Source organism: Coregonus clupeaformis, chromosome 5 (genome assembly GCF_020615455.1).
Source record: "Coregonus clupeaformis isolate EN_2021a chromosome 5, ASM2061545v1, whole genome shotgun sequence".
Classification (NCBI taxonomy): domain Eukaryota; kingdom Metazoa; phylum Chordata; class Actinopteri; order Salmoniformes; family Salmonidae; genus Coregonus; species Coregonus clupeaformis.
The window spans coordinates 4,981,096-5,000,803 of NC_059196.1; the positions used below are offsets into that span (position 1 = coordinate 4,981,096).

The 19,708-nt window shown below is 41.7% G+C and overlaps 1 protein-coding gene across 5 annotated transcripts in view; it reads right to left on the bottom strand.

Annotated features, from left to right (window-relative positions):
- Positions 1–17,177, bottom strand: part of LOC121559201 (CD166 antigen homolog A) — a 54,831-nt gene extending 37,654 nt beyond the window's left edge. For 4 of the 5 annotated variants that reach the window (XM_041872516.2, XM_041872509.2, XM_041872492.2 and 1 more), the window contains exon 1: positions 16,918–17,177. In XM_041872516.2, the coding sequence (XP_041728450.1) occupies positions 16,918–16,969 (52 nt within the window). In that variant the 5' untranslated portion in view covers positions 16,970–17,177. The remainder of the gene's footprint in view (positions 1–16,917) is intronic. The other variant, XM_041872503.2, reaches the window with a different exon arrangement.
- Positions 17,178–19,708: the final 2,531 nt, after the last annotated feature.

Consider the following 19,708-nt stretch of genomic DNA (forward strand, 5'->3'; position numbering starts at 1 on the left):
CCAGCCCGGTCCGGCCTGTTCCTGCTCCCCGCACCAAGCCTGTGGTGCGCGTCGCCAGCCCGGTCCGGCCCGTTCCTGCTTGGTTCGTGTGTGTACACAAATAAAGAATGTACGCTTATCACGCTGCGCCTTGGTCCGCTTCATCTGTCGACGATCGTGACAGCAACAAAATAGGAAAAATGCCAAGGGGGGTGAATACTTTTGCAAGCCACTGTATTTTAAAATGCTATGGCCACCAACCGACGTCACATGTTTTGGAGGACTGCTGTGACAGGTTGAAAATTAAGATGAGCTACAGCACTCCACTATATCAGAGACTCCAGCCACCCAAGTCATAGACTGTTCTATCTGCTACCACACGGCAAGCGGTACCGGAGCGCCAAGTCTGGGACCAAAAAGCTCCTGAACAGCTTCTACCCCAAGCCGTAAGACTGCTGAACAGTTTATTATGTTTTTGTATTTTTTAATGTTTTTATCGCTGACTCTCTTGCACTGGTTCTATGCATACTCACTAGACTCTACCCATACACTCACACATACTACACTGACACTCCAACACACATACACACACTACATATGCTCACACACACACAAGCATATTGACGCCACACACACACGCACACACAATCACACTCACACATTGACACACTTTCACACTCTTCACATATGCTGCTGCTACTCTGTTTATTATACAGTGGGGAAAAAAAGTATTTAGTCAGCCACCAATTGTGCAAGTTCTCCCACTTAAAAAGATGAGAGAGGCCTGTAATTTTCATCATAGGTACACGTCAACTATGACAGACAAATTAAGAAAAAAAAATCCAGAAAATCACACTGTAGGATTTTTGATGAATTTATTTGCAAATTATGGTGGAAAATAAGTATTTGGTCACCTACAAACAAGCAAGATTTCTGTCTCTCACAGACCTGTAACTTCTTCTTTAAGAGGCTCCTCTGTCCTCCACTCGTTACCTGTATTAATAGCACCTGTTTGAACTTGTTATCAGTATAAAAGACACCTGTCCACAACCTCAAACAGTCACACTCCAAACTCCACTATGGCCAAGACCAAAGAGCTGTCAAAGGACACCAAAAACAAAATTGTAGACCTGCACCAGGCTGGGAAGACTGAATCTGCAATAGGTGAGCAGCTTGGTTTGAAGAAATCAACTGTGGGAGCAATTATTAGGAAATGGAAGACATACAAGTCCACTGATAATCTCCCTCGATCTGGGGCTCCACGCAAGATCTCACCCCGTGGGGTCAAAATTATCACAAGAACGGTGAGCAAAAATCCCAGAACCACACAGGGGGACCTAGTGAATGACCTGCAGAGAGCTGGGACCAAAGTAACAAAGCCTACCATCAGTAACACACTACGCCGCCAGGGACTCAAATCCTGCAGTTCCAGACGTGTCCCCCTGCTTAAGCCAGTACATGTCCAGGCCCGTCTGAAGTTTGCTAGAGTGCATTTGGATGATCCAGAAGAGGATTGGGAGAATGTCATATGGTCAGATGAAACCAAAATAGAACTTTTTGGTAAAAACTCAACTTGTCGTGTTTGGAGGACAAAGAATGCTGAGTTGCATCCAAAGAACACCATACCTACTGTGAAGCATGGGGGTGTAAACACCATGCTTTGGGGCTGTTTTTTCTGCAAAGGGACCAGGACGACTGATCCGTGTAAAGGAAAGAATGAATGGGGCCATGTATCGTGAGATTTTGAGTGAAAACCTCCTTCCATCAGCAAGGGCATTGAAGATGAAACGTGGCTGGGTCTTTCAGCATGACAATGATCCCAAACACACTGCCCGGGCAACGAAGGAGTGGCTTCGTAAGAAGCATTTCAAGGTCCTGGAGTGGCCTAGCCAGTCTCCAGAGCTCAACCCCATAGAAAATCTTTGAGGGAGTTGAAAGTCCGTGTTGCCCAGTGACAGCCCCAAAACATCACTGCTCTAGAGGAGATCTGCATGGAGGAATGGGCCAAAATAGTGTGTGAAAACCTTGTGAAGACTTACAGAAAACGTTTGACCTGTTTCATTGCCAACAAAGGTTATATAACAAAGTATTGAGAAACTTTTGTTATTGACCAAATACTTATTTTCCACCATAATTTGCAAATAAATTCATAAAAAATCCTACAATGTGATTTTCTGGAATTTTTTTTCTCATTTTGTCTGTCATAGTTGACGTGTACCTATGATAAAAATTAAAGGCCTCTCTCATCTTTTTAAGTGGGAGAACTTGCACAATTGGTGGCTGACTAAATACTTTTTTTCCCCACTGTATATCCTGACTGCCTAGTCACTTTTACCCCTACCTACATGTACATAATGTATTACCTCATTAACCTAAACTACTTCGTACCCCTGCACATTGACTCGGTACTGGTACTCCTTGTATATAGCCTCGTTATTGTTATTTTATTGTGTTACATTTTATTTGATTTATGAGGGAGATATCACTCTCCTAGTTACTGTTGCTATCAATTCCAAAAGGAACATGTCGTGTCTTGAGTGTCTTCGTTGGAGAAATAATATTGTTTACTCTGCTTTAGTAAAAAAACAAGGGAAGTAGGTCACACTTTATTTGGATAGTCCAGATTTTCCATCTGTAGATGCTCTACAGATAAATGCTCTACAGATGGTCATACTATCAACAAACTATCTGTTGATAAGCAACTGCTTGCTAAGGTTACGGTTAGGGTTAGGTTTAGAATAAGGGTTATGGTAAGGGTTAAGGTTAGGGCTAGGGTTAAGTTTAGGGTTAGGATAAGGGTTAAGGTTAGGGTTAAAGCTAGGGTTAGTAGATAGTTAGATTAAATGTTACTAATAGTCTTTAGATAGTCTGTAGAGCATTTACAGATGCACTATCCAAATAAAGTGTTAACGGAAAGTAACATCCAGTGTGCTGGACAAAACAGAGAAAGCATTCTGTTTGGGACTTGGCACACTCTTTGGAAGAGAAACGAACATCACTCGAGAATGTGTTATTCTTTGGCTGGACTATGAGTGAAAGATATCCCTCTGGGGCAGTGAGATTTGTGTGTGGTAGTAATTCACCTGGAACAGGTGTGGCCGACGACCATCACTGAAGACCAGTGCTGGCCCCGCATGTCACCAGCACCAAATGATGACCCACCTTCCTCAAAGGAGAGCCCCCTCCAGGTCACAAACAGCCATTCTAGGGTTCTGGGCTAGGCTGCCAAAGGTTCTGCCTATTGACCCTGAGGTCAATGTTGAGCCGTGGATCTAGAGTAGAGTGCAGTGATCCCCCCCCACAGAGAGATAAACACAGATATTATGGTGAGAGGGAGACAGGGAACGCTGTGCAGGTCCAATAACAGACTGAGCACACAGTCCAGTGACTAACATGGATCCCTCCAGGACAGCACAAGTTGAAAACCCAATGCCCTGCTGAACTCAACTGTTACTATACTACTATCACTGTCTCCACGCCTGGCCTCGCTGGCAAAGGGCGACAGTTACAATTGTACAACTTCTGACAAAAAATACAATATTTTTTTTTCTAACTGGTTGAGCAGGATACAGGCTGTAAAGCTCGGGGGGCAGTAGGTTTTAATAACTGTTGTTTTCTAACCACCACATTGCAGTGCTTGAGTGCTCTACCAACATAATCACAACATGCAGATGTATTTTTCAATTTAAGTAGGCTTTCAGTCAATTAAAGTGTGCAATGCAAAGCTGTTCCCCAACAGGCAACTGTACAGAAAATATAATTAATTTACTATCAACCTTCATAAGATGTGATTAAAAAAGAAGCTGTATTCATACTGGCCCCGTGTAGCTCAGTTGGTAGAGCATGGCGTTTGCAACGCCAGGGTTGTGGGTTCGATTCCCACGGGGGGCCAGTATGAAAAAGAAAAAGTACGTCGCTCTGGATAAGAGCATCTGCTAGAATGTAAATGTAATAAGCATTTCTGTGCAGTGATTTTGTCGGGATTACAGTAAGCATAAAACGGTAAGTCTACTACGTACAGTACACAAAAAGAGTAATACATGTTTGCCTTTGACCCATTATTATAAAACGTGGCAATGCCACAAAAATGCATATGAGAAATTGCATATATTCAAATGACATTCAAGCTCTTCAAGAAAATGGCATACTTCAGCGACACTTCCCTTCACAATTACAAGGCAAAATTGCTTATGTAAGTTCACTGTGTACTGCCGACAAATTATACCTTTTTCAAAGGCTTGAAAACACAGAGGGTATTATAAAACTACTATTAATACACTTTATACACTGTGTGGGATAGAGAACATAAAATCTGGAAGTTGAACACTTGTATTTTAATTTCAAATCAATCAATTGTTGGAACTGTCACCTCACATTGAGTATTACCATTCACTTAGATGTCTCTTGCTTATGAGCATTCATTCTCAGGCGTAACATATTTTCATTAGTTTTACTACAAATGACTCGATGGCCATTACATTTTCTCCTGCCATCATCACACAAGCGGAGCAGTCATATATCAACATAAGTGCTTTAAACCATTTAGCCTGGCGCCATGCCATGCGTCTTTCACTATTATCCCCTCCTGTCTGTCTGTAGAGAACAATTTCCAACACTGGTGCTTTTGAACAGGAGCTTTGCAGATTCTCCTGATAATGAGCTGTTTTGCCTTCACTATCACCAGCAGCAGAAAGACACAATAACTTCACAGGAGCCTGTTGATAAGCAACATTTCAGCTGTATGACTCATATAATTCCAACAGAATGAATCCACGCAGAAAACTTCTCCTGATTAAAGAGTATGTTGGCTTGGAGAGTCCTTGGGCTGGATCCTCACACTTTGAATAGTCAAATGAATAACCTGCTCTCGAACATTCCGTACGTATAGAACAACAGCCTCTCAACAGTCCACACGGAAGAAGAACAAGCAACGACAACATTCTGTGTAGGGATCACACAATATGAGACAACACTGTATGAAGCATGAACATCAATAAAGAATGTATGTATATGAGAACCTGGAAAAGTGCTGTCTGTGCCGAAGGGTGACAAAGCGATCCAATTACGTACTGGCGAGGACATCTTGAGACATTACTGTCTGGGCAAATGTGCATGTAATGGCAGACAGGGGTAGTGATGCTCTCCACTGTGATACATTGCTTGTGTCAGATCTGTTTATAGGCAAACACACAGTGGCAAGGCCTGGAGTATGGGACAGGTAATCCAGAGATTTCCTCAGAGAGAGAGGGGGAATGCCATACCCATTCATCCCTACAACACATAAACTAATATGACTAGTCAATTGTTATACATTTTCCATTGTGAGAATCTCTTATTGCATTAGGATTGAAATGAAATCACTATCATTACATTAGGAAAAGCGATATCCTCTCCTCACTGTATCTACTGCAGGTGAGAAAGCAAACAAATTCATTACTCAAAATGAAACGCCTGGAAGTTTATTTTACAATGCCTTCGCTCTCATATACTGGGCTGGCACTTCGAATAATGCAGCATTTATTTGACACGGAACTATGCATCTGAATTTGTTTGTGATTCTTTTATAAAACATTATTCCTTCTCTCTAACATGAAGGGTTTTTCTAAAGCAAAAGACTCCATCATTTTAGAGCAAATTCTAGTGTTTCATTGCAAATTCCTGTGCTCAATCTTAAGCTGTCTCCAAAGATGAGGGGGAAAATGTCACTGTTTAACACGGTGTTTTCCAAACTCGGTCCTGGGGACCCGAAGGGGTCTGATTCAAATTATCAAAGCTTGATGATTAGTTGATTATTTGAATCAGCTGTGTAGTGCAAGGGCAAAAACCCTTGGGGTCCCTAGTATCGAGTTTGGGAAACCCTGGTTTACCAGCTCCGATGGGAGTTAAAGTACTTTTTAGAATTCTCTGCAGGAGCATGGGGCTACTTGACCTCTCAAGATGGGTCCCATTAGACAATTAGGTTCTCCATCTAATTATCCATCTAATTAGTGCACAAGAGGTTCTTCGCCTACCCACTAATGTCTGACAATGGAAGTGTTAGAATACAGCTACTGCACAGTAGCAACTAGCTAATGAAACACCTCACAGTTTTACATAGCATTCATCATCAATGGCGTCCAGACAGTGACACATTTGCAAGATCATAACTTTACTTCATTGAACGTGAAGTGGTTCAATGTCTAAGATAATAGGGCTGGTGTGAATAATTCTGAGTATTTAGAGTTCATTCTAAAACTACACTGTACTGTATATACCTTCTATATAAACAGTAAATTGCAGTGCTCGCTCGCTCACAAGGTCGTTTTATGAGTATCACCCCCTTAAGACCAGAATCAACCAGTGACTGACCAGTGAATATGTCTAGTTCTCAACCTCACCAGACACCTTTTAAAGTACTTTTATCATATGGTAAAAGGAAGAATTCAGCTTTCTGTTTAAAATCTATAAAATATTCACTAAAACGTATTGTTACAAATGATCACAAAAGCCTTGGTTCTGGCTTTTTCATGTACGCATCAGGTGAAGGAACTCCATACATCCAAGGCTAATACAAGCCTTTGAATTCCAGGCAGCGAGAGCTCCACAGCCAGATAAGTATCAGCATAACTACCACTCTTTTACAAAGCCCTTTACCACCTGGGATTTACAGCCAGGAATCCAATGCATGAGAGGAAGCATGCATTTGAAACTTCATGAGCAACATGTTTAGGACCTTGAAGAATGCTTCAAAGCAACTAAGGAAGAGTACACTCTGCACTCTTGACATGTGAATGTGCCGAAGTAAAAGGGCTGAATATTATATTCTGTATTTTTACCAGTTTACATATCCTGGCATGCAAAAATGACAGGCGTTTAATCTCCAGAAAGCAGAGATATGCAGTGACTGCGTGTCTGTCCCTTGTTGAAAGTGAGGCACTCTTTGGGATTGAATGAGAACTCCTGCAAGTTCATCTGAAGCAGCATGTAATCATAGATAGCTCCAGGCTCTACAGTGTGCCGCCTTCTCAGAAGGATAGATGAGGGACATCAGCAGTACACAAAGAACTAGCTTTTATAAAGGCTAGAATGGGGGACTACTGAGGTCAAATGCAGACACAAAGTACTTCTGTTTGGATCCCTGGGGCAGGATACTTCATGGAGCAACACTAAATATGACACTGTCTTTTCATGGCTGAAAATTGCTAAATAAAGTTTGAATGAATAGAGACCAGTCACTACTGACACTACTGACCAAACAGAAAGCGATTTGATTTAAAAGGAAAATTGCATGACATTTTATTGCCCACCGCTTTGAATTTCTGCTTTATCTTTTGGACAATGCCATTGTCATCACAATAGGCCACTCTGGACTGCAGAGAGAGAGTCAAAATTGGGTGTGGTACAATAGTACCATCTGCTTCAGCCCTGACCCCATGTAAATAGATGGCAATATAATCATTTTATGGGGAGTGTAAATCTTGGCAGTTTCCCCATTGACCATTAGTGGGTCAGGTTAAGTTCCTAGTGCTTGGGGCTCCCCTGACTCTTAATAGGCTCTCAATAATGGGACACACTATTTTAGCTTTGTCTCTTTTCAGAAAACATCAGGCAATGTGAGGAAAAAAAGAAGAAGAGAAATGATCTTCTATGAGTTCTGAGAACAAAGAGCTTGGGAACACCTCCCCTTCCTCTTCATGCACATGTGCCCAAAAGAGCGGGTCCTTGGGTAACTATGTGTGACTACCAATCCAGCTAATGGTATAGCTAATTAACTATTCTAATTCAATCACACCTAGTAAAAAGCTTACGGCTTTCCAATGAAATATTTCAACTAAGATCATTGTGTCATTCAGGATGAGCCATGTCATTAGCTTTTCATATGGACCAGAGCTACTTTCCCCCAGTAGGCTTAGCTTGCCTTGCGCATATGAGAGGTGGGAGAACAGGGGGAAGATACTCAATGCCCTCCCAGAGGGGTGTTTGCTGTTCCATCTTCATGACAAAGAGAGGAGTCGGCAGGAGAAGTCACCATACATTTTAGTCATTTAGCAGACACTCTTATCCAGAGCGACTTACAGTTAGTGAGTGCATACATTTTTCATACTGGCCCCCCGTGGGAAACGAACCCACAACCCTGGTTTTGCAAGCACCATGCTCTACCAAGTGAGCTACAGGGGACCTACAGCCATCATACCATGCATACCATGCATTTGCATACCATGCATTTGTTTCAAAAGAAACCTGCTTCACAATACCGTCGGGGGGAGTCCGCAGGAAACCAGAGAAAGCAGGGGGGATAGTGTGAATAACAAAAGAGAGAAACAACCTCACTTTCTTGTCCCAAAACAGGGGCAGAGCCGATTCCAGTGCGCTGTAGGCTTTCACCAAAACCAAAGATACCCTCATGCATTTCAATGGTTGCATTTCGGCATAAGGGACTAGTGAGAGAGTGCTGTTGCACAGTCATCTTACTCCCATTGTTAAGACTTTCTCGAAAATGTCACTCCCTTCATATAATAAATAAAGCATTTTTTGTGTGTGAATAGCTATGCTATGATGAAGAAAGATTGTTGTGAGAAAAGGGGAGTGAAATAGATAGAGACTCTAAGGCTGGCATCTCCATTCAAATAAATCCCAGGGTGTTCTGTGCCATTCTACAAAATTGTATAAAATGTTGGCTTTCACACAGGAATGTGTGACTGGAAATGTAATCTATATGTAAAACACGTCCTATATTTTAAGCTGTCTAATGAAAACCCACCCAGGCCTTTATAACCTGTCTAACCAGTGACAATACAAGCCGAGTTGTGAGTTTTCTGGATAAGGGGGGGATTAAGGGGAAATCTCAATCGTGACTGTTAAAACAGAACGTATCTCCTGCTCCTCTCTAAAACTGGGACGAGCCAATCACACTAGCTAGTGTAATTGAGACTCACTTGGCTGTTTTACTGATACCCTTGTGTGTACAACTGTCACAGGCAGACAAAATACTTTTTTTCCGGTGAGTCATTGCTTGGGACTGATTACATTGGCCACACAAGCCCTTTCATTTTCTCTAAGCAAAGCTGTACATCTTATCGCTGTGTGTGTCCAGTCTGTGAATATTCTCTTGTACACTGTTTTCTGTGCTGGCTTACATGTTCTCATTGCTGCCTGACTACAGCTCGGTAGGGCTGAAACATTTTCTCACTACAATTCATCTATGTCAGTGAATCCTGAGCTCTTAACAGAAAGTGCCCATACTTTTCTCTAAACTAAGTGAATACTGAGAATTGAACATTTCAGGGTAGAAATCAGAGATTGAACCAGAGTGAATTAATCTAGTATGCTAGATGTGTGCATATCACAGCATATTCTCACTCAGGTACACTCTTAGAAAAAAAGGTGCTATCTAGAACCTAAAAGGGTTCTACGGCTGTACCCATAGGAGAACCCTTTGAAGAACCCTTTTTGGTTTCGAGTAGAACCCTTTTGGGTTCAATGGAACCAAAACGGGTTCTCATATGGGGACAGCCGATTCGGCCTGTGGGATGCCAGTTGGGGAACCCTGCCCTATTGGCTAGCTCACCCTCATCCACTGCATTTGGGTAAAAGGTAGGTTCTATCGTTCACCCACCCCTTTTCTCGAGAGGCCTCAAAGTGGATTAAAACTAAATTAGTCTCTGTGACCCTAATCTGAATTAAATGAAAAAGAGGCAGAGCCACAATAGTGCAATTGCTTTACTAGAATGAATATGTCCTCCCATTCCCAGATTTCCAAAAGCGAGAAGCCCCTTATCAAAATATACATGTTATTTTCTTTTTTCCCCAGTTAGTTTCTAGCACTTGAATGATACTTTGGGAAGACTGAGAAAAGCAAGAGATACCCTCAGAGAATGAAACCATTTAAACTCTAACACGTTGCTCATGGCAATTTCCTATGACATACATAAAATGTCAGTTCAAACAGAACACTGATGTGTGATTGAGGCCCTTTTCAATAATTAATATCTAAATGTAGGAAATGAATTCAGAAAAGGAGAGAAAGACACTCATCGGAATAAGTCTATAGTCTTGTATACCAAACTGGCGATACTGTCATGCAATGCGCAAATAACTAACTAAAAACATCCATATTTTCAGTATCATGAAGTAGGATAGTGACATTTTGTGTAAAGATACTACAGGAATTCTCACATCATATCATGATTTTCAGATTGAAGGACTGTAAATTTAAGTGTACTGTAGAACACACAAAATGATGATGTCATCATGAATGACATCCTCTCTGTTCAGAGCTAAGAAGAGTGACATTTTCCTCATGGCAATAGCACATTATTTATATTCTAATATGTCACCGCCCTGTAATACTGTCATAAAATATGTAATTATCATATCACTGTAGGACATCTAGTTAATAATGATATTTAAATTGTATTATCTGATATCACTGTCTTGCCCCACCCGCATACAATTTCCTTTGTAAATAGGATCTGGATCATAAACATCTACGATTAAGGATGAATAGATTCATGTTATTGTGCTTTCCATCCATGACACAAAATGTTGCATGAAGGGTCACATTGCATAAGGAGTCAATGGGAGATAGAACAACCACAAACATCTAGACAAACCCGCCTAATAAACAAGAGGTGACATGCACAGTCATTCAAATGAACAGGCACAAAATCCCAAGTGCAAACTGAGAATACAGATCGCCCCAGTCTTTCTCTGCACCAATCATCTGAACATGTATCTATCATGTCAGGACAAAAACTGGTTACGGAGAGTGAGAAAGTGGATGAATACATTTCAAGGAGGTTTCACTCAGACAATGAAACCGTGTGGTCCCCACGAGAACAGGGGCCAGATTAGACCATTAGCAAATGAAAAGCCCCACTTGCTTGACGTGTAATACCAGGTGTGACACTGAGTGGTGTCTATTCCAGGGGGGGTAGGGGGAGTATGGGGGAGGGGTGGAGGGAAAACTGGGAACCAAAAAACAAATGCATCTATACAGACTATTTGTTCTAAAAGACTTTCAGGGCCCTGTTTTTCAGCACTATGTGGTCTAGACCGAGGGTCACAGCTCTCAGTGTTTGAGCTGGAGGAACTGCTTTTAACAACCTGAACAGGAGGTTTTGTTTTTTCTAGCATCCGTTTCCTTCTAAAACAACAGAATCAGAATCACCTTTATTCGCCAAGTACATTGACATATACTCAGAATTTGACTTGGTGATTTGGTGCTGCTAGTGATTGACAACATTTAGAGACAGAGGAATTTACACAAAGTGTACATACATTGTATTGTATACAACTAGGTAGAGTGAGCATAGAGCTATAAGAGAATGAGCAGTGGGTAAACAAATATACAAATAATATTTACAGTATCAGAATGAATCAGAATGAACACTACAGGACCAAAAGTATGTGGACACCTGCTTGTTGAACATCTCATTCCAAAATCATGGGCATTAATATGGAGTTGGTCCCCCCTTTGCTGCTATAACAGCCTCTACTCTTCTGGGAAGGCTTTCCACTAGATGTTGGAACATTGTTGCGGGGAGTTGCTTCCATTCAGCCACAAGAGCATTAGTGAGGTCGGGCACTGATGTTGGGCGATTAGGCCTGGCTCGCAGTCGGCGTTCCAATTCATCCTAAAGGTGTTCGATGGGGTTGAGGTCAGGGCTCTGTGCAGGCCAGTCAAGTTCTTCCACACCGATCTCAACAAACAATTTCTGTATGGACCTTGCTTTGTGCACGGGGGCATTGTCATGCTGAAACAGGAAAGGGCCTTCCCCAAACTATTGCCACAAAGTTGGAAGCACAGAATCGTCTAGAATGTCATTGTATGCTGTAGCGTTAAGATTTCCCTTCACTGGAACTAAGGGGCCTAGCCCGAACCATGAAAAACAGCCCCAGACCATTATTCCTCCTCCACCAAACTTTACAGTTGGCACTATGCATTGGGGTAGGTAGCGTTCTCCTGGCATCCGCCAAACCCAGATTTGTCCATCGGACTGCCATATGGTGAAGCGTGATTCATCACTCAAGAGAATGCGTTTACACTGCTCAAGAGTCCAGTGGGGGCGAGCTTTACACCACTCCAGCCCACGCTTGGCATTGCACATGGTGATCTTAGGCTTGTGTGTGGCTGCTCAGCCATGGAAACCCATTTCATAAAGCTCCTGACAAACAGTTATTGTGCTGACGTTGCTTCCAGAGGCATTTTGGAACTCGGTAGTGAGTGTTGCAACCGAGGACAAAATATTTTTACACGCTACACGTTTCAGCACTCAGCGGTCCCGTTCTGTGAGCTTGTGTGGCCTACCACTTCGCGGCTGAGCCGTTGTTGCTCCTAGACGTTTCCACTTCACAATAACAGTACTTACAGTTGACCGGGGCAGCTCTGGCAGGGCAGAAGTTTGACCAACTGACTTGTTGGAAAGGTGGCATCCTATGAGCTCTTCAGTAAGGCCATTATACTGCCAATGTTTGTCTATGGAGATTGCATGGCTGTGTGATCAATTTTATACACTTGTCAGCAACGGGTGTGGCTGAAACAGCCAAATCCACTAATTTGAAGGGGTCCACATAATTGTGTATATATAGTGTACAGTGGGGGAAAAAAGTATTTAGTCAGCCACCAATTGTGCAAGTTCTCCCACTTAAAAAGATGAGAGAGGCCTGTAATTTTCATCATAGGTACACGTCAACTATGACAGACAAAATGAGGAAAAAAAATCCAGAAAATCACATTGTAGGATTTTTTATGAATTTATTTGCAAATTATGGTGGAAAATAAGTATTTGGTCAATAACAAAAGTTTCTCAATACTTTGTTATATACCCTTTGTTGGCAATGACACAGGTCAAACGTTTTCTGTCAGTCTTCACAAGGTTTTCACACACTGTTGCTGGTATTTTGGCCCATTCCTCCATGCAGATCTCCTCTAGAGCAGTGATGTTTTTGGGCTGTCGCTGGGCAACACGGACTTTCAACTCCCTCCAAAGATTTTCTATGGGGTTGAGATCTGGAGTCTGGCTAGGCCACTCCAGGACCTTGAAATGCTTCTTACGAAGCCACTCCTTCGTTGCCCGGGTGGTGTGTTTGGGATCATTGTCATGCTGAAAGACCCAGCCACGTTTCATCTTCAATGCCCTTGCTGATGGAAGGAGGTTTTCACTCAAAATCTCACGATACATGGCCCCATTCATTCTTTCCTTTACACAGATCAGTCGTCCTGGTCCCTTTGCAGAAAAACAGCCCCAAAGCATGATGTTTCCACCCCCATGCTTCACAGTAGGTATGGTGTTCTTTGGATGCAACTCAGCATTCTTTGTCCTCCAAACACGACGAGTTGAGTTTTTACCAAAAAGTTCTATTTTGGTTTCATCTGACCATATGACATTCAACCAAATCCTCTTCTGGATCATCCAAATGCACTCTAGCAAACTTCAGATGGGCCTGGACATGTACTGGCTTAAGCAGAGGGACACGTCTGGCACTGCAGGATTTGAGTCCCTGGCGGCGTAGTGTGTTACTGATGGTAGGCTTTGTTACTTTGGTCCCAGCTCTCTGCAGGTCATTCACTAGGTCCCCCCGTGTGGTTCTGGGATTTTTGCTCACGGTTCTTGTGATCATTTTAACCCCACGGGGTGAGATCTTGCGTGGAGCCCCAGATCGAGGGAGATTATCAGTGGTCTTGTATGTCTTCCATTTCCTAATAATTGCTCCCACAGTTGATTTCTTCAAACCAAGATGCTTACCTATTGCAGATTCAGTCTTCCCAGCCTGGTGCAGGTCTACAATTTTGTTTCTGGTGTCCTTTGACAGCTCTTTGGTCTTGGCCATAGTGGAGTTTGGAGTGTGACTGTTTGAGGTTGTGGACAGGTGTCTTTTATACTGATAACAAGTTCAAACAGGTGCCATTAATACAGGTAACGAGTGGAGGACAGAGGAGCCTCTTAAAGAAGAAGTTACAGGTCTGTGAGAGCCAGAAATCTTGCTTGTTTGTAGGTGACCAAATACTTATTTTCCACCATAATTTGCAAATAAATTCATTAAAAATCCTACAATGTGATTTTCTGGAATTTTTTTTCTCAATTTGTCTCTCATAGTTGACGTGTACCTATTATGAAAATTACAGGCCTCTCTCATCTTTTTAAGTGGGAGAACTTGCAGAATTGGTGGCTGACTAAATACTTTTTTTCCCCACTGTATCTAAATGCAGTAATAGTGCAGTTATTCTGTGTACAGTTCAAAGATACAGTAGCTGGTTGCTGTGTGCAGCATAGAGTGCAGCATGGAGTGCAGCATAGAGTGCATAGTCCTTTCGTCTCTATGGGCCAGATGGCCGGTTGGTGAAGGCCACAGCCCAGGGAAAGAAACTGTTCAGGTGGCGGGAGGTTTTGGTCATGATTGACCTGAACCGCCTGCCAGAGGAGAATTTTTGGAATAAAAGATCAATAATTACTGACTGATGGTGTCTATTCTGAAAACTACCTACACAAACAGAGCACTTAGTTTAAAACCTCCAATTCAACATTTACAATGAGGCATGTGGTGATAGATGAAACGTGTGGTGTTTAGACTGAGGGATTTTGTGATTTGATGAAGATATATAACTAGATGGTTGCCTAGTGGTTCTTAAAATGACACAGCATATGAAGTTGTAATGAGTAACCAGCACATGGAAAAGTCATCATCAATCCTCCATGGAACAAGCAAACAGACACATGGTTTCACCATTTATGGAGGACGGTCTGTCTGCCAGCATCATGTTTACTCATCAAATGTTGGTGTGGAGGGCTATAAACCTAAATTACAGGTCCACCCTAAAGGCCTTCAAACTCCACTGTTTTAAAACCATTATCATAGGGGAGGCTCTTTTTTCCACCCAGTTCAAATAAAAATGCCTGAGAGTAGGTGACAGTGACAAGTGAGGCACACTGTAATTTACAATGAGAGGCATGTCATGTGACAGTGTCAGACAGAGGAGGACCTAAGTCAGATCACCCACTTCCCTTCCCAACCTTGTCTCAGAGCATTTTGTATTATTCTGTACGTAAATCTGAGACACTCCATTAGTATGATATGTTACGTTTGGTATGGTTACATAAGACACATAGTTACTTAAGACTAAAACGAAAGGAGGGTGGTTGGTCGGGCGTATAACTCAAATGTCTAGCAACCCAAAGGTTTCCGAGTTCAAATCTCATCACGGACAACTTTTGAATTTTAGCTAATTAGCAACTTTTCAACTACTTACTATTTTTTAGCTACTTTGCAACTACTTAGCATGTTAGCTAACCGTTCCCCTAACCTTAACCCTTTTAGCTAACCCTTCCCCTAACCTTAATCCTTTAACCTAACTCTTAATCCAAACCCTAACCTTAACCCTAACCCCTAGCCTAGCTAATGTTAATGAGCCAGCTAACATTAGGCACCTAGCCACCTGGCTAGAATTCGTAACATATCATGCGTTTTGCAAATTCATAACATATTGCACGTTTTGCAAATTCATAACATATAATACTAATTGTAATTCCCACGGGGGGCCAGTATAAAAAAAAAGATATGTATTCACTAACTGTAAGTCGCTCTGGATAAGAGCGTCTGCTAAATGACTAAAAATGTTTTAAAAAATGTAATTCGTAAAACATATCATACGAAATGGGTGATGGACATACAGAAATTAATACATACCATACGAAATATAACATATCATACTAAATGGTGTGTACGGATTTACATACAAAATAATATGAAATGCTCTGAGACCAGGTTTCCGTTCCCTCTCCCAAGGGACTATTCAGAGCTCCACTGCAGTTTGGTTAAATGTTGAAACTGAATGCTTAAACACATGGTGTGTACCTGTTGGCTTGGGAAAATGCTTTCTTTAAAGAAATGTACAGAAAGTAAAAAACCAAATTTCAATCTGTTTCCTCATCTGATGTAGTTAGCCAGCCCCCCCCGCCCCCCAACACACGGCACTCTCATTCCTGTAATACCCCATCATCCCTGCCCCCAGTCACCAGTCCCTAGAACTGACTCACCACAAAATCACCCCATTACACCACCCCACCCCTCTCCAGCATTCATTCAATTGATCCCATTCAGCATGACAAAAACACTGAAATTATATTAGCTCTTAGGGGCTTAAAATATTTTCCGCTACTATTGGGTCAATAGACTGTATAATATACAAGGGATGGGGTCCCATGGAAGGAACACAACACATATCCATCATGTTCATGTTCAAAAGGGTATGTGGAATTTTTTTAAATTATGAGATATGTCAGATAGCAGGTTCTCTGACTCCAACTAGGTTATGCACCAAATCAGGTCCCAATCTCAAATAGTAATTCACTCACATTCCTAATTTGAAAGCCATAAATTGCTATTATTGAAGCAGTACATCATGTTGCATTAGACTGGGGATGCAAGGCTTGCCTGCCTCGTGGGGAAACACTGGTAAGTGTGCGCTTTTGAGTGCATAATGTACATGTTTGGGGATGAACGTTTACCACACAAGTTTACCGCACAAATGATTGTGAAAAGTCGGTTTACTGTTGTAATTATTGTAATAAAATGAGAGGACAGCTCTCCCAAATTGAGAGCACATGACTATCACCTGGCGAAACCTATTCTACACTCCCACGAAGTGTGGCCAGAGGTTGTACACACTTAATGCCATATACAACTTGTAGTTACGCAGTAGTCATGCTATGCGCAATAATGGTACAGTGGCAAAATAACCTTCTAACCATGACTATAACTAGCTGCAACTTTGTCTTCACAAACCTCAGTGGAAATCAATATTGCTAATCGAATGACAAGCGTTTTCACTTTAGATTTATCGTCTACAAACGTATCATCACCATGCAGTTCGCATGAAGTGTTAATTAAAAATGTTGATAAAATGTAACAGTTTTCTTTGAAACAATGTAAGATATGATGCATGTTAGGCTACAGTACCTTGGTAGACAAGCGCGACGAGGAGTGCATACAGACAGCTGGAAAAGTGCATCCTGGCGAATGTCAGATATCCTTGTCAAGCTGTTCCTAAAGTTTGATAATATGTTCGTTGTTATCGATCAGTTAACTTCCTTCCGTAAACGTCAGGGTTAAATACTGAGATATTCACTAACTGTGTTCAGTTACAGCTGTATAACATGTGCTCTCTCACTTGCCTTGGCTAACAGGTGAAATGCGGGAGCGGGTCGAGTGAGCGACGACGGGAAGCTATGTAGGGTTGGGTTTTACAGCAACTCCGCCCAGGATCTTGTTGACCCCACTCCGCACTGCATTATACAAACACACATGCACACACACACACACACACACACACACACACACAGTAACTAAATGGTCGCTAGTTCGAATCATGGAGCCGATAATGTGACAAATCGGTCGATGTGCTCTTGAGTAAGGCACTTAATCCTAATTGCTCCAGGGTCGCCGTTGATAATGGCAAAATAACCCACTGGGCACAGACGTCAATTTAACTTCTAGTTTTGATTTACATTTGGTTGAGTTGTCAACGAACATGAAAAAAAAATGTCACCATATAATTGGATTAAGTCGGGTTAAAAAAATAAGAATTTCCCTTACCAATCAGTTTTCCACGTTGATTCAACGTCATCACATTTACTTTTTTGTTTGAGATGATGTGCAAACAACATTTATTCAACCAGTTTTTGCCCAGTGGAAAGGCTCAAGGTGGCTCTTCATAGTTTAAATTCATAACTGCAGTGCACTGTGTTATCTTACCTTTCCTATTTGCATTGCAAGTTCGAATATAATACCAGTGGAATTTGCAACCTTTCGACTGTAGCAGCCACAAGGTGAAAAATCTGCTGATGTGCCCTTAAGCAAGGCACTTAACCCAAATTGCTCCTCGAAGTCGCTCTGGATAAGAGTGTCTGCTAAATGACTAAAATGTAAAACTGAATCCTGATTTCAGTTGGTGATGGCAGAGAGAGACAGTAGTTGTTCAAACTAGCGCCTCACTAACATCCTGATTAGAGGCTCAGAATTGTGCAATGTCAGGTGTTAAACTTTAATCCTGTGTTGATTAAAATGAGGACAAAGGTGTCTTAAAAAGTTGTGGATGTGAGCTGTCAGTACTTGTGTTTTGGGTAGGTAGTACTATACAGTAAATACTCCTAGACTCTGCTGCTGCTGGCTTTACTTGTTGTGGCTGCAGTTAACTGAGATGGCAGTGGTTTTTTGATGATTTCTATTACTCAGAGTTTATTTATGTTGAGTGTCATATCTTACCTTGAAGCCTCTGCCAGTGACATCACCAAAGCATCAACTTCATGAGGTTGTGCTCTGATCAGATGAGCAGAGCATATTTTATAATGCTGCTTAGACATTCAGCGGTGTTGGAGACAGAGCATGTGAGCGGAGTTGAGCGGTTGGAAATCCTGCTCAGCGCTCCATGTGCTTTCCTACCGCTTCGGGTTCACAGGAAAAAAATCTGCCGCTCCAAATTCGCTCCATTCATTAAAATCACAATTGAACCAACACCCATCTAGGTTTGCAACATAACCTGGACCTACCAATTGGTTTCTAAGTATTGAAACCAAACCATATGGATTTGAATAAAAAGTATTTGAATAAACATGAAAAGGTGAATGTAAGAAGCAAACATCATTTCAAATAGGCTACATGTCATATTAAACAGCATATAAACACTCTAAATAGGTCAGGAGCCTAAGAAGGAACGAAAATGAATTATTTAGGCTATATTATTTCAATTATTTCAAGGCTAGAGCCTACAAAGAAATACATTGTGAAGCATTTGTGAGTGCAACACATAAAGCCCTCAGCATTTAAACCACATTTTGTTGTATAAAATAATTATAGTCTATAAATTGCCCATATAGGCTGTGACTTACTTAGAATTATACAAATGAAACGAAAAATGACTTATTAGTGCCTTTGAATTCATTTTTAGAAATCATTTTTAGAAACAGAGTTTGGCCAGTCTGTGGCTTGATGTTCATGCTATGGTGCCTGGAGAGCCGGCCAGCAGCAGAGAATATCCTCTCCACACTTGCAGAGCCACTGCTAAACACCCTTTTGGCCACTCTTGCCAGGCTGGGCAGAGATGCAGTTTTTAGTAGTTTTTTTAAATAGGTAGGCCTAAAGGTTTTTAGGCAAAATAACCCAATCAAAATGGAAACCTCCTTGAACGTGGGAATATGCAAGGCCTATTGGGCCAAAATCAATTATGGCCTATTGTATAGATAATAGAACGAAAATGAATGAGATCAGATTTTTAGTTTATAAATACTTTACTACAATGATACACTTAGTTATCTACCCACCTTGTTCCTTTCTTTTAGCATGTGTATGTAGCATGCTTTTAGGATATGTGTATTTTCAGATTTCAAAATGATTTTTTATCACCGCACTCCATTTCTTCCTATTGGTCCTCATCTTTGTAAGTCACCTTGATTTAGCACCTGTGTGTTTTATCCGTTTCTTTATGAAAATATTTAGCGAACTCCATGCCAGTAGCTAAAGCAAGGGGCTATAGCAGCACACAGTTAGACTACAAATGCATGCTGGGCGGGCATGCCCTGAGCTCGTGAAGTGAGCGCTACTTGGAGCGAAATTTGGAGCCGGCGAGAAGGCCGAAGCTCCAGCCTTTGGGAATCTCGCTCCACGCTCCAGTCAAATTGGGCACGCTCTGCTCACATGCTCTGGTTGGAGCTAGAATCAGAAGTGAGTGAGATTATGGAGTTTGCGTTTGACA